At 40.9% G+C, this 13,551-nt stretch overlaps 1 protein-coding gene across 4 annotated transcripts in view; it reads right to left on the bottom strand.

Moving 5' to 3' along the window:
- The window catches only part of tbc1d22a (TBC1 domain family, member 22a), a 373,403-nt gene that overhangs the window by 124,387 nt on the left and 235,465 nt on the right, over positions 1-13,551 (bottom strand). For all 4 annotated transcript variants that reach the window (XM_080207367.1, XM_080207368.1, XM_080207369.1 and 1 more), the window contains one exon: positions 9,057-9,184. In XM_080207367.1, coding sequence (XP_080063493.1) covers positions 9,057-9,184 — 128 coding nt within the window. The remainder of the gene's footprint in view (positions 1-9,056; positions 9,185-13,551) is intronic.

Genomic DNA, 13,551 nt, shown 5'->3' with positions numbered 1-13,551 from the left:
TATTACTCCTCTATTTTGGTGCTCAGAGGAGAGATGTTAGTGCTGGGAACAAACACTTAACAAGATTTTACATCCATCATTGCTGTACCCCACCCTATGTTATGCCGAACAATGCATCTTCTCCGTTCTGCATTGTCCTCATCCGAACAAGACTGCACTCAACTCTATCATTTTGATAGTTTCATTTCCATACTTGTCACATTTTGGACTTGCTGCTGAATTTGAGACAGTTGTTTTGGATTTGTACCCAACAGGTACAGGGATGACCCAATGCATTTCATAAAAAAAAATTGTCAGTCTTTAAAAATATATATGCTTTGCATCATCTGATCAGACTCAAATCTCAGAGATGAAAAAGCAGTAGACGAACCTCAGTGACCTTCGGTCTTCAATGATGAAAATGAAAGAAATGAGCTCTGAGTAGAAGTCACACGGACATAAAACATTAACGCTCTTTCTCCCCCCACAGATGCTGCTCGACCTGCTGAGTTTTTTCAGAATTTTCTGTTTTTATTTTAGATTTCCAGCATCCAGATTAGTTTGCTTTTATACATTTTTTTTTAAGAGAATTGGTGGCCCTGGTTATCTCACACAGAAGCTCATTAATGAGTGCTACCCTTATTGTTATGAGTGACATTAGACCTGACATGGCCATTGAATGCTAGATTGACAATATTTGTTTTCAAGATAGATTGTAAATAAAGCAAACAAAACTTAATAACTAAGAAGCTGAAATATTAACCCAACTGCTCTTTCCACAGATGCTGCCATTTCAGCATTTTGTCTTTTTGTTTCAAATTTCCAGCATCCGTTTTGCTTTTGTCTCTCTGTACGGTTGTAACTATAGGCACAGCCTCTGTATTTAACAATTAGCTTTATGAAACAGAAACTGGGTTATGATTGACGGACAGAGCACATTCCATTTATAAAAAAGACAAAGAGCTTGGTTTTGAATGTGTGTGAGATTGTCAGGCCAGGCCCTTTGACTTAAATACACAACACTGCAATGAAAGCCTATTCCCATATATATAAAAATTTGGATTCATAATATTATGGATGATGTTGGCTGAAATCACATGTATCCGAAAGTGAAGTCCACTTGTAAAATGCACTTAAATGAGTGCAGAGAAGAGTCACATCACCAACCCAAATATCATAGCATTTACTCAATGAAATTAATAACACATCTCAGCTGAAATCCATTGAAAATGGCAAATATTGGTTCCAAATTTGCAAAACTCCAACAGCCAGCGACTTAGTAAATAGACACACTAAAAAGAACATGAGGCTTCATGACCTCAAAATATGCTCATCAAGAAAAGCAAACAAGCTGTAGCATCCCTGCCAGCATGAACACACTGTGACAGCTTCTTCTTTGCATTTCATTTAATGGGTTTGAACTAGACTGTCAGTGTTGCCAAAGGCCATGCGCATTCTGCTTGGGTTGGTTGGATTTTTAAAATAATTGACATTAAGCAAATTCTAATTAGATTCAGCTATGTAACTGATAAAGTGATGCTGAATAATTGGAAGCAAAATGCATTGAAGAAAAAGCCACATCAGGTTGGGAAGAAGGAGTAAATCATTTTCATAGAATCCGTACAATGCAGGAGGCGGCCATTTGGCTCATTGTGTCTGCACCAACCACAAATCCCACCCAGGCCTTATCCCCATAACCCCACGTATTTACCCTGCTAATCCCACTGGCACTGAGCATGGCTGATTCACCTAGCCTGTACATCTTTGGACTATGGGGGGAAACCGGAGCACCCAAAGGAAACCCACACAGACACGGGGAGAAGATACAGACTCCTCACAGGCAAGCCGGGAATCAAACTTGGGTCCCTGGCGCTGTGAGGCAGCAGTGCTAACCGCTGTGCCACCGTGCTGCCCAAGGTGGTAGAAACCCTTAAAGACAGGTGTATCGGGTGAATAAGTTTCAAGAGAGGTGATATAAAATAAGTTAACACATGTATATCCAATGTAGGCAAGACAGTCAAGTTAATAATTGGCCAACAGAATTGTACAAATGGAACAAAGAAAGCTAAGTCAAAAAGAATTATTGCTGATGGAGAGCTGGAAAATAATGGCACCACATCCCAATATAGAATAGCTTTCAGAAAGTTTTCAAGCAATCGTGTTATGACTTAAAATATTTTAAGTAGGGAGAGGGGAGAGATTGTGGAAGTTGGGCCAATACACAAGGTCAGGCACAAATAGGTTGATGCAAACAGCACAGGGCCAAAATACACCAAGCATCAAATGGTCCAGACACCAAAAACAGAGAAACAAAAAAGTTAGACAGGGAGGAAGTTACACTATCAGGGAAAGCATATGGAGTAATGCGTGAGACAATAAACATGCTAAATAGCTACTTCTTGGACTGATCATTTTAAAAATAGGGGACATCTTCAACAAAGACCATTCAAGGTCATGAGTGCTAGTTGTAGAGAGTGGATATCTGAAGTCAAGGTAAGTGAATGTGTTTAGAGAAGTAGGAGAGGGAGGTATTGCTGTTTCTTAGCAGGTCTGGCAGCATCTGTAAGGAGAGAAAAGAGATAACGTGGAGTCCAGACGACCTTTTGTCAAAGCTAAAAGGCATAGAAAGTGGAAGATATTTATACTGCAGGTTGAGGCAATGAAAGATGTGTCATAGGCACAGAAACCAAGGAAACCAGCTGTCCACAGAGAGAATAAAGGGTGTGAATGGCCAAATGGCAGAGAAGCTAAAGTGAAGATGTTGGAGGAGGTGGGGGGAGGAAAACGGATGGGACAGATGTAAGATTCATAAAAGGAGAAGCAAAGGGGGGAGAAAAGATAAGGGAAGGGGCGTAAAGTAGGGGGAAAGAAACAATGTTTAATTGCCCATTCTGTGGTACTCAAATCCCCAGATGACAAAGTTGTGTAATGTCCTGGATAGCTTACTACGGGGTACGATGTAGAAATCTGTTCTCTGCACCTTCTGAGAGGTCAAAGCGCAGAGCAGAGCCCAAACTACAATGTCACTGTGAGAAGCTACAGAAGTGCCTTGATATTTGCAAAAATAAATCTCCGATCTGATGGCACAAAACACACAAGACAAAGGAACCCTAAAAAGAAACCCATTTGCAAGGATCACGGGATAATTCAAAGTCAGTGTGCCTAGAAGTGCACCATGCTCATGCCTACACTTTAAGCTTTTCCTGAACCGAGATGGATTTGCAACATTGTTCCCTCCATTGAGGTATTCTCTTGACTGTAGCTATGGTTTGGTAACCAATGCAAGGTTAGAACATAGAACACTACAGCACAAATAGGCCCTTCGGCCCACAAGTTGCGCTGATCACAGCTATACCTACCAAGCCATAGAATTATCTGTAACTCCCAATACCATTAGATCCCATATACTCATCCAGAAGTCTTTTAAAAGACCCCAGCGAGTTCCCCTCTACCACCACCGACAGTATCCGATTCCACTCACTCACCACCCTCTGAGTGAAAAACTTACCCCTAACATCTCCTCTGTACTTGCTCCCCAGCACTTTAAACCTGTGTCCTCTCGTAGCGACCACTTCAGCACTGGGAAATAGCTTCCGAGAATCCACCCTATCTACTCCTCTCAACATTTTATAAACCTCTATCAGGTCACCTCTCAACCTTCATCTCTCCAAGGAGAAGAGACCTAGCTCCCTCAACCTAAGGCATGCCTCCCAATCCAGGCAACATCCTTGTAAATCTCCTCTGCACCCTCTCAATAGCTTCCACATCCTTCCTGTAGTGAGGCGACCAGAACTGCACACAGTACTCCAAGTGGGGTCTGACAAGGGTCTTATAAAGTTGCAGCATTACCTCCTGACTCCTAAACTCAATTCCTCGATTAATGAAGGATAGCACACCATACGCCTTCTTGATCACATCCTCCACCTGCGAGGCTGATTCAAGAGTCCTATGGACCCGGATCCCAAGATCCTCCTTCTCCTCTACACTGTTAAGACTCCTACCCTTGATAGTGTACTCCTGCATCCCACTGGTCCTGCCAAAATGGACCACGACACATTTATCCGCGTTGAAGTCTATCTGCCACTTCTCCGCCCAGTCTTGCATGCTATCTATGTCAAGTTGCAACTTCTGACATCCCTCCAGACTATCCAGAACACCACCAACCTTCGTATCGTCGGCCAACTTACTAACCCATCCCTCCACTTCCTCATCCAGGCCATTTATGAAAATGACAAACAGCAAGGGTCCTAGAACAGATCCCTGGGGCACTCCACTGGTGTCTGACCTCCATGCAGAAAAAAACCCATCCAGAACCACACACTGCCTTCTGCAGGCAAGGCAGTTCTGGATCCACAAGGCCAAAACCCCTTGGATAGCATGCCTTTTAACCATATCTCACCTCTCTACAGTATTATTACTGTAAATGAAGCAACCAATTTCCATTTTAGACAAATTTAACTATAACTAGTAAAATTTTCGTTCAAAGGGTAAACTACATATTAACATTACTTAACTAAGATATTTTTAACTCTGTAGATTTTGATTTCACTGTTTTTCAATCACCACAATTTTTATGCTCTGGAGTCAATTCCTGAGTTAATGCTGTGCTTGAACTACCTCTCCAACTTTTTAAACTGATGTGGAATGTGGACAAACCACAGCAACCTTTTGAATTGACCATTTCTTTTAGGCTCGGAGATTTGTTTTTCTGGTAGAATACAGTTCGTCTCCTTTGGTTGGTAGTTGAAAAATGTCACTTGAGTGTGGAAAATGGTACCTTGAAGCAGATTGTGCTGTTCTACCAATCCTGCAAGGTTAGCAATATAAACAAAGCATTTGTGGAAGCTGTTGGCTCCTGGAAGTTATCTACTATAGTCATCTCTGATCTTAAGTTCAGGTGCCAACAAGACCAAGGGTCTGTGCAAGGTTCCTCACTATCCACGCAAACTGAAAATGTAGTAAACATATTTTAGCAAGACACACAGTGCAAAAATAGATATTTGATACTTGCTGTTATTTTCAGGATCCTTCCAACACTACAGAAAGAAAAGCTTTTTCACAAATCAGTGAAATTGCTCTGCACCTCTGGAATGAGGGGGAGGAAAAGAACTTCAGCATAGTGAGGGCGATCTATGTGCAATTAGGACAGGAAGAACACTTAACCAAGGTGGCTCCACGCCGGGTTAAGTTCAAAGCAGAGTGCTTTTCTACTGGTTAATGACAGAAATTATCTAAAAGAGGAGCTAAATGCATTTGATGGCATGGAATCTTTTTAAACTGAACAGAATCTTGAGGGAAATAAAATACATTTAATTTCAAGATACAGAAGATATTGAAGTTTCAATATACCTTAGAATGATCGTCAATTGATGCACACATCTCTTATTTCTCCAAAAGGCAACAATGAATGAATCAGTTGGAGCCTTTATATAAATCATATTATTTTAAAAAGAGTTCTCAAAAGTATCTACAGAACAGCAGGTCAAACTTTGCATAAATTAATTTCTTGAAAAAAAAGCACGACCTGTAAAAATTCTCTTTTTTCAGTTTATAACATGTTTGTCGAACACAAGTATGATTGCAATCAAGATCAAAAGAACAACCTGATGCTCAAAAGCTTGAGGAAATTGAACGTTATGTTTAAGAAAAGGGGAAAATTGTTTGACCTTGCACTCCTGATGGGCAGTGCTATAGCAAATAAATAATCCTTTCAATGAAATAAATTAGGATATTTGTGAAATAGCCTAAGAAAAAGTTAAGGTTGCACTTGATCTTGTTTTGCTCTACTGTGCTTTTTGTCCCTGGAACTTAGCAAGCTCAGAAATTTTCACTCATCCACAAGTGACTTGACAATCAGTGCTTTTACATTTAGGCTGCAAATTTACCGACCCGCCCACCATAGAAATCTAAGCAGGCAAGGGGCGCTCCATGGAAAGGTCTGTTGACCCCAGGTGGGATTTAACGGTTTTGCAATGAGCAAGGCTGTAAAATCCTGCCCTTAGCATTTTTTGTCAGGCTGTAGATTATATTACAAGCCTTGTACACAATTTATAGTTCTCATTTTGGCGATAAGATATTAAACAAATACTTGGAGCAATTTCATTGATGTACATAATTTCTGTGGTATCTTCTGCTCATTCTACAGTTTTAAAAATATTTTATGTGTCCTTTGCTATCATGACGGTGTGTAGTGAAACTTTTACTCAATGTGTTGATCTATGCCACTGTTTGTATTCGTAAGTGCGTCTTCCTACCCCACTCCCATATCCACAATCACCTTCCATCTCGCATATGCATCATGTCTTCATTTAGAAGCATCAATTTTGTATGCTTCAACCACACAACATGGCAACTAGTTCCGCACATTCACTATTTTCACTGAGAAGAAATTGTTCTGACATTCTTTATTTGGTCTCTTAATGGTTTCTATTTATGCTCCATTTATCCAGATGGATACAGTATCTCCACACTTATCCTATTCCTTTATAAATTTGAAAAATCTTTTGCTCTTCTCTTCATAGACAAAGAGCCCTGGCTTGTTCAATCTTTCTGAATAGGTGCTTCCTTTCAATTCCTTTTCACAGCACACAAGGACAGCACACCGTATTCCAAATGTGCTCTTATCGATATATGAAATCTAGAAACTTAGATACACACATACTCGGATCACAGCTGGGAAATATTAAGATTACTTACTGCTAAATAAAATTTGCTCAAGTACAACACAGGGTACATTAACATCTAAATGGTGATAGATTGGTTGCTACAAAACTAACACAATTCATCAAAGTTCCTATTAATGCATTTAAGGTTCTACTTATGCCTGTTCACTGGTTTTAACACAAGAGTAAATAGAATCAAGGTTGAAAAGCACAAGAATAGTCTGCACTCAAGTTTTTAACATGTGCAGAACTTATTACATCTTTCTCAACTGCAATTTCTCTCATATTCTTCCCCTTTCACTGCTTTAGAGTTCGTCAATATTTAGTAATATCCTTTGATTAGTGAACGGAACACACACAAACAAGTGCCTATTATAATGTTTATCACACAGACTAACAATAGCTAGCAGAGGATGGGAATTCTGAAAAATAACTTGCTTCCTGTTTCCCTCAACTTTTTCCACCATCTACAAAGTATGTCAACAAATTATCATTAACTGCCCACTTGATTTAATCTGATTTATTGTCGCATGTATTAGTATATAGTGAAAAGTATTGCTTCTTGCGTGCAATACCCTACATAAAGGAAAGGAGGGGGTGTAGAATGTAGTGCTACAGTGACAGCTACGGTGTAGAGAAAGATCAACTTAATATAAGTCCATTCAAAAGTCTGATGGCAGCAGGGAAGAAGCTGATCTTCGGTCAGTTGGTGTGTGTGTTCTCAGGCTTTTGTCTTGAATGAACGTGTGTGGCTCCAACAATATCCAGCCCACTTGATTAGTACTTTATCCATGACCTTCAACATTTACACTCTCCACCACTGGCACAATATGGGTGTAATTTAAAACGTCTGCAAGATGCACAAGTAGCAAAGGTTTCTTCAACTGCACCTTCCAAACTCATGACTTCCATTGCCTATGACAAAGGCAGCAGGATTGCAAGTTCCTCTGCAAGTCACAAATCACCCTGACTTGGAAATTTATCATTCTTTCATGAGCGCTGGGACAAAACTCTGGAATGCTCAAACTGACTGCATTATTGGTGCATCTACACTACGTGGACTGTTGTGGTTTAGAAAGGCAACTCACCATCACGGTCTGAGAGGCAATTAGGTGTGGGCAATAATTGCCAGCCATGCTCATGTTTCATGAATAAATTGAAGTATTTTTTTTAAAAAGGTCCAACAAAGATATTTAGCCAAAAATGCAAACTGACCAACAGATCTGTTTCATTCATTTTATTGGGGAATTTTGATACTCCCAATTTTCTGCTGTTTAGCTAAATATTCCACTTGCTTATGTCATTGCTTCTAACTGTCAAATCCTTTTCAGCTTCTCTCCAGCAAGTCAACAGCGTTAATTATGTCTCCCATTCTTCTTTCTAATTTTTTACTTAGATTTGCATCTATGTATTTGACTTTGCCATAATGCTACCTTTGTGCAAATTTGTCTTCAATAATTCCTTGGCTATCCCAAAGAAACTTGCCTGTCCCTTCGTCTTCAATCTGTCAAAAATTGACCAATTCAATCAAACTGCATTGCACTCCTCAATTAAGCCTTTGGAATAATACTCAAAGCATGACACAGCCTCCCTTGACCAGTACCCAGCGTGCAATTTCATTTGGCCGTTCCTCACACACTTACACATTCACCTTGCATGCAAAACTTCAATCCTGTTTACTGGAAGTGTAGAAAAATGACAATATAGAATGCTACCTGCTCATTTATCATACATTTTCCATCAAGACTGGTCGCCAACAATAAAGTATTCCAACCTGTACAGATTTGGCAGAGGCACGGAGGATGACATGAGCTGCTGCTACAAATGATACTGCCAGCTTAACATCGCTCTCTGCCCAGAAAAATTGAAGTGCTGCTCATCAGCATTCAAATATTGGTTACATTTTATTGACAGCAAATAGCTCACAAGGCAGTTAATTCTCTGATGCCAGTCTAAAGTTTGAATATGAAACCAATCCCATTGGAGGCTTCTTGAAGTTCCACTTGCACTGGTTGGTCTCAGAAAACAGATAGCACAAAGCTGAAAGCAACTAGCTCAAGGTGATATTGCTCAGTCTGTCCAATTTTACACCAGAGCAAATATAACCATTGAACTGATGATGTCAAATTAAAATGTTTTGTAGTGACGCAAAATTAGTTCGAGCAGCCTTAAAAGGATTACTAACACTCTCATCATGTCGCTCATGGTGAATGGCAATAAAATGTTCTTCTGAATTCCACATCAGTCTTTTCATCAGTATCAAAGGAAAGAGAAATTCGATACAGTCAATCACAGACAAGTATTCTGAAGTGTCATACTTAGTGGAGTGCATGTATTTCAAGGACTTGCACCTGCGTCAGCAAGCTTTCCTAAAAGTGCGTAATTCATGCTGTGAGAAGGACAATATGAACTCACCTGATATGTATCCCATAACCTGATGGTACACCGCAGGGGAAGTTCCCTCATCAGCAGGTTATTCATCCATCGAAACGCAAACTGAAGGTACTCGACTTCTGACTGTTGTAAGTGTTTATGTACTTGTTCTGCAAGAGAGAAAAGTTAACTTTATGCTCCACACCAGACTTTTCTGAAAATAACTACTAAATAATACGCTGAAACACATTTTAAACACAATTATTTCTTCAGATCTGTGTTATAAAGAAGAATGATATACCTTGTTTTCTTTATTAGTTTTTTTGTGCCTTCAATTTTCATCCTTTCCTCACCCTTACTGTCGTATTTAATGGTTTGCAATAACCCACTGGGTAACACATCCAAATGACCAACAATTTAAGACGTGAGGCTGATTCCCAGCAGGTTTTCTCCAAGAAATTCACCTACATTGTAACAGTGATTGCACTTCAAAAATGTTTCTTGGCTATAAAGCCTTTTGAGATGTTTGGTGATTGAGAAAAGCACTTTAAGTACAAGTCTTGCTTTTTGTTTTCTTCTTTTTATGCAACATATATTACGCTGAGCTTCCACCAAGAGTCCCTGGGTAGTGATCAAGACCTTCTGCACATGTTAGGTATATTGCCTGTGGCACCAAAGCCAAGGTTGTTCTCGGCAACTGCCTGTATCAACGATGGCACAGATTGAACAAAAATAAGGAGATGGAATGCAGGTTCTGTTGGTATCAGTGGCCGGGCCTCAATGATCACTGGATTACGCCAAGCCTACAGCCAAACATATTTGATCAATTAAAAGTGGCCATCCAATCCCAGGGCTGACAAATCTCAGTCTCCAAGTGAGGCTGTCTTTGCTGCCTCAGAGCTCAACGCCTCAAATGCTGGTCCCACAACCCCACTGAAGATTCATGACCCACAGTTTGAGAACCCTCAAATTAAACCTTGTGGTAAAACCAGGATACAATTCTGCATTAGCTTTTAGTGAGGGGAAATGAAACTCCACCAAATCAAGTAGCGCAGTTCCACAATAATATCCCCACATACGTCAAACATGAAAATCTTCCTTGGCATGTTTTCCCTGATGTCAATGTGATCTTTATATTGTGTTGCTTATTCCTGAAATTCAGGCAGTGAGAGGCAGAGTGACCAGTGCAGGGCTACCAGAAAGCAGCTGGCAACTGCAGGTATGTAATGCTGTCACAACAGGCAAGCACTAACCAGTACTGGCACATGGTGACAGGTACACACCAAGGACTTCTTTATTGGGAGAAAGCACACGTGCACTGACAGACACAGTGCAAGGTGAGTGTACCAAGGCAATGACATCTGGTCAATCAGCATTTAATAATGACTTTTTCCCTCCCCAACTTGCGGCAGTTAGTCAGATACTACAAAGAGGTCATTCAACACAGAATGAGGACCAAACAAAGGATTTTTTAGACTATATGGCTCAAATGCATTGACTGTTGTCATTACACTAGAAACCATGGGGGAAACTAATTACTCATCGACTTATTTTGGTTATAAAACTTAAAAATTACTTACTGCAGGATGACATGATGAACTTACAAAAGCACAGGCAACTAACTTCAGTTACCTCAGAAGACTAGAGAATTTGGGGCTCTTTCTTTGCAGAAGAGACAGCTGAGAGATTTAATAGAGATATTCAAAATCATGAGGGGCCTGGACAGAGTAAGCTGGAGGAAAACTGTTCCCTCTGGATTGAGAACCTGAGGATAGATTTAAGGTACTTGGCAAAAGAAGCAATGGAAACATGAGGAAAAAAAATTATCACCTTGTCAGTGGTTAGAATCTGGAATGCACTGCTTGAGAGCATGACACTGGTGAAGTCAATTGAAGCTTTCAAGTGGCAACTGGATCATAACTTGAAAAAGAAAATTTTGCTGGGCTAATGGGGAAAGCTGAGAATTCGCTTTGGATCAATTGCTCCTTTACAGTGTCAGCACAGGCACAATGGGTCATATGACTACCTTCTGTACTATACCATTTCTATGATTCTGTTTGTAGCTGTGCTTATATATCAAATTCATACACTGGTGAAGCAGGTTTCGGAATGCTACACGGTTTATTTTGTAGCATTTTGTCCCCCATTGGTCAACAGTTGCTTCCAAATACAACGGGAAATGCAGAATCTTGGTTTTCTGTCACAATATCTCCCACTAGCTGATGTAGAGTTGCAGTGAAGTACAAAGCAATTGAGGCCACACAAAATCCACTTCAATGGACAACTTCAATTATCTGAGCCATACGAAAAAAAAGACTTTTCTTGTGCAAATGCAACCAATGTTATGCAAGTCAAAGCTGTAGATAAATAGGAAATACATCCATGCTGTAAAACTTTATGACTGTATGACATCAGATAGAGATTCTGCAGCCATGGAGCATTTCTCTATCAGTTCAACCGAAGAATATTCTATTTTGTTCAGCACTATGCTTTACCTAAAGAGCTAAAGTGTACCTGAAGAAGCGCTGGAGTGTGGCGACCAGTGGATTTTCACAGGTACTTTGTTGCAGTTTAATATAAGCCTACTTGGGTCACAAATAAATAAAATGTACAAAGTCAGCTTCCACCTACCCAAACTTGGAAAAGACTTTGCATATTGTTCGATAGATCACTTCTTCCAACTCAAGTGTTTCTTAATTGAACGATATGAATGAATACCACTTTGCTTTCCATTCAGAAGAAAATTAATTCACAGTGGCCAGAATATTCCAGCCCCCTGTAGTGGGTTTTCCAGCAGCAGACGTGGCTTATCATTGGCCACTGGCAGGATCTTCCAGTCCTACCAAAATTAATGGCCATTTGCATTGCTCGCCAGCTGTGGGACCTGCAGCAGGGGATTACCTCCTCCGCACTGCAATATCCCACCAGCTGGAAAGGCAGTAAAACTCTGGTCTAAACCCATCATGACATCTTATATGACTAACAAAGGCTAAAAGAACAAATTAAAATGTTTATGGTAATGGGAGAATTTGCCACAATGTATTTCCCACAGAAACCTTGGAGCAATCATTCATAACTCAGCTAAAAATGTGTTTTTACAGGTGATGGTTTCACCATCAGACTTGGCTGTTTGGTCTAGTGCTTTAACTACTGCTTCAGTGGTACTCACACAGGTAAAAAGATGCTTTAACTATGTAGGCATAATGTCATTTTGGGAATAGAACTGAAACTGTCATGCTTGAAATATATCCCTGCAATTATCACTGTTCAAGGTGATGTCTTGAGTAAGAGAGCAAGATACTCCATTATATAGGAATATAGAGAGAGTAGGAGGGAGCTAAAAAGGGGAATTAGAAGGGCGAAGAGAGGGCATGAGATGGCTTTGGCCGGTAGGATTAAGGATAATCCTAAGGCATTTTATTCCTATATTAGAGGCAAGAGAGTAGTTAGAGGGAAAATTGGTCCTCTTAGGGACAAGAGTGGAGAGTTGTGTATTGAGTCGGAGGGAATGGGGGAGCTCCTGAATGAATACTTTGCGTCGGTATTCACGAAGGAGAGGGGTTCGGAATCGTGCGGTCTCTTGGAGGGAGCGGAGGTTCAGTTGCAGGATATAGTTATTACGAGAGAGGAAGTGCTAGGGCTTTTAGGTAGCGTAAGGACGGATAAAGCTCCGGGGCCTGATGGTATTTATCCCAGGCTGCTTAGGGAGGCGAAAGATGAAATTGCTGGGCCTCTGGCGCACATCTTTGTCTCTTCTTTGGACACAGGTGAGGTCCCAGAAGACTGGAGGGTAGCAAATGTGGTCCCGTTGTTCAAAAAAGGTAGTAGGGATAACCCTGGGAATTATAGGCCAGTGAGTTTGACGTCGGTGGTAGGGAAGTTAATGGAAAAAATACTTAGGGGTAGGATGTATGAGCATTTGGAGCGTTGCGATCTGATTAGGGATACGCAACATGGCTTTGTTAGAGGGAGGTCTTGCCTTACGAATCTGGTGGAATTTTTTGAGGAGGTGACAAGAACGGTTGACGATGGGAGAGCTGTTGATGTCATCTACATGGATTTCAGTAAGGCGTTTGACAAAGTCCCTCACGGTAGGCTGGTAGAAAAGGTTAAGGCGCATGGGATACGAGGCCAGGCAGTTAGGTGGATTGAGAACTGGTTGGGAAATAGGAGACAGAGGGTAGTTGTGGAGGGTACCTTGTCGGGCTGGAGGCCAGTGACCAGTGGTGTGCCGCAGGGCTCGGTACTGGGACCTCTCCTCTTTGTAGTCTACATAAATGACTTAGAAGAGGGAGTAGGTGGTGTGATCAGCAAGTTTGCTGATGACACCAAGATGGCAGGGTTGGCGGGTACAGAACTGGATTGTCAGGTGATACAACAGGATATAGATAGGTTGGTGCAGTGGGCAGATAGGTGGCAGATGGCATTTAATCCTGACAAATGCGAGGAAGGAATAATGCAGAGAGGAGTTATGTGATAAAAGGTAGGCCGATTAGGAGTATAGATGTACAGAGAGACCTGGGAGTGCAGGTCCACA

The sequence above is a fragment of the Carcharhinus amblyrhynchos genome, chromosome 19, assembly GCF_965287045.1.
Source record: "Carcharhinus amblyrhynchos chromosome 19, sCarAmb.v2.hapA, whole genome shotgun sequence".
Classification (NCBI taxonomy): domain Eukaryota; kingdom Metazoa; phylum Chordata; class Chondrichthyes; order Carcharhiniformes; family Carcharhinidae; genus Carcharhinus; species Carcharhinus amblyrhynchos.
This window is presented reverse-complemented; position numbering and strand designations above follow the sequence as displayed.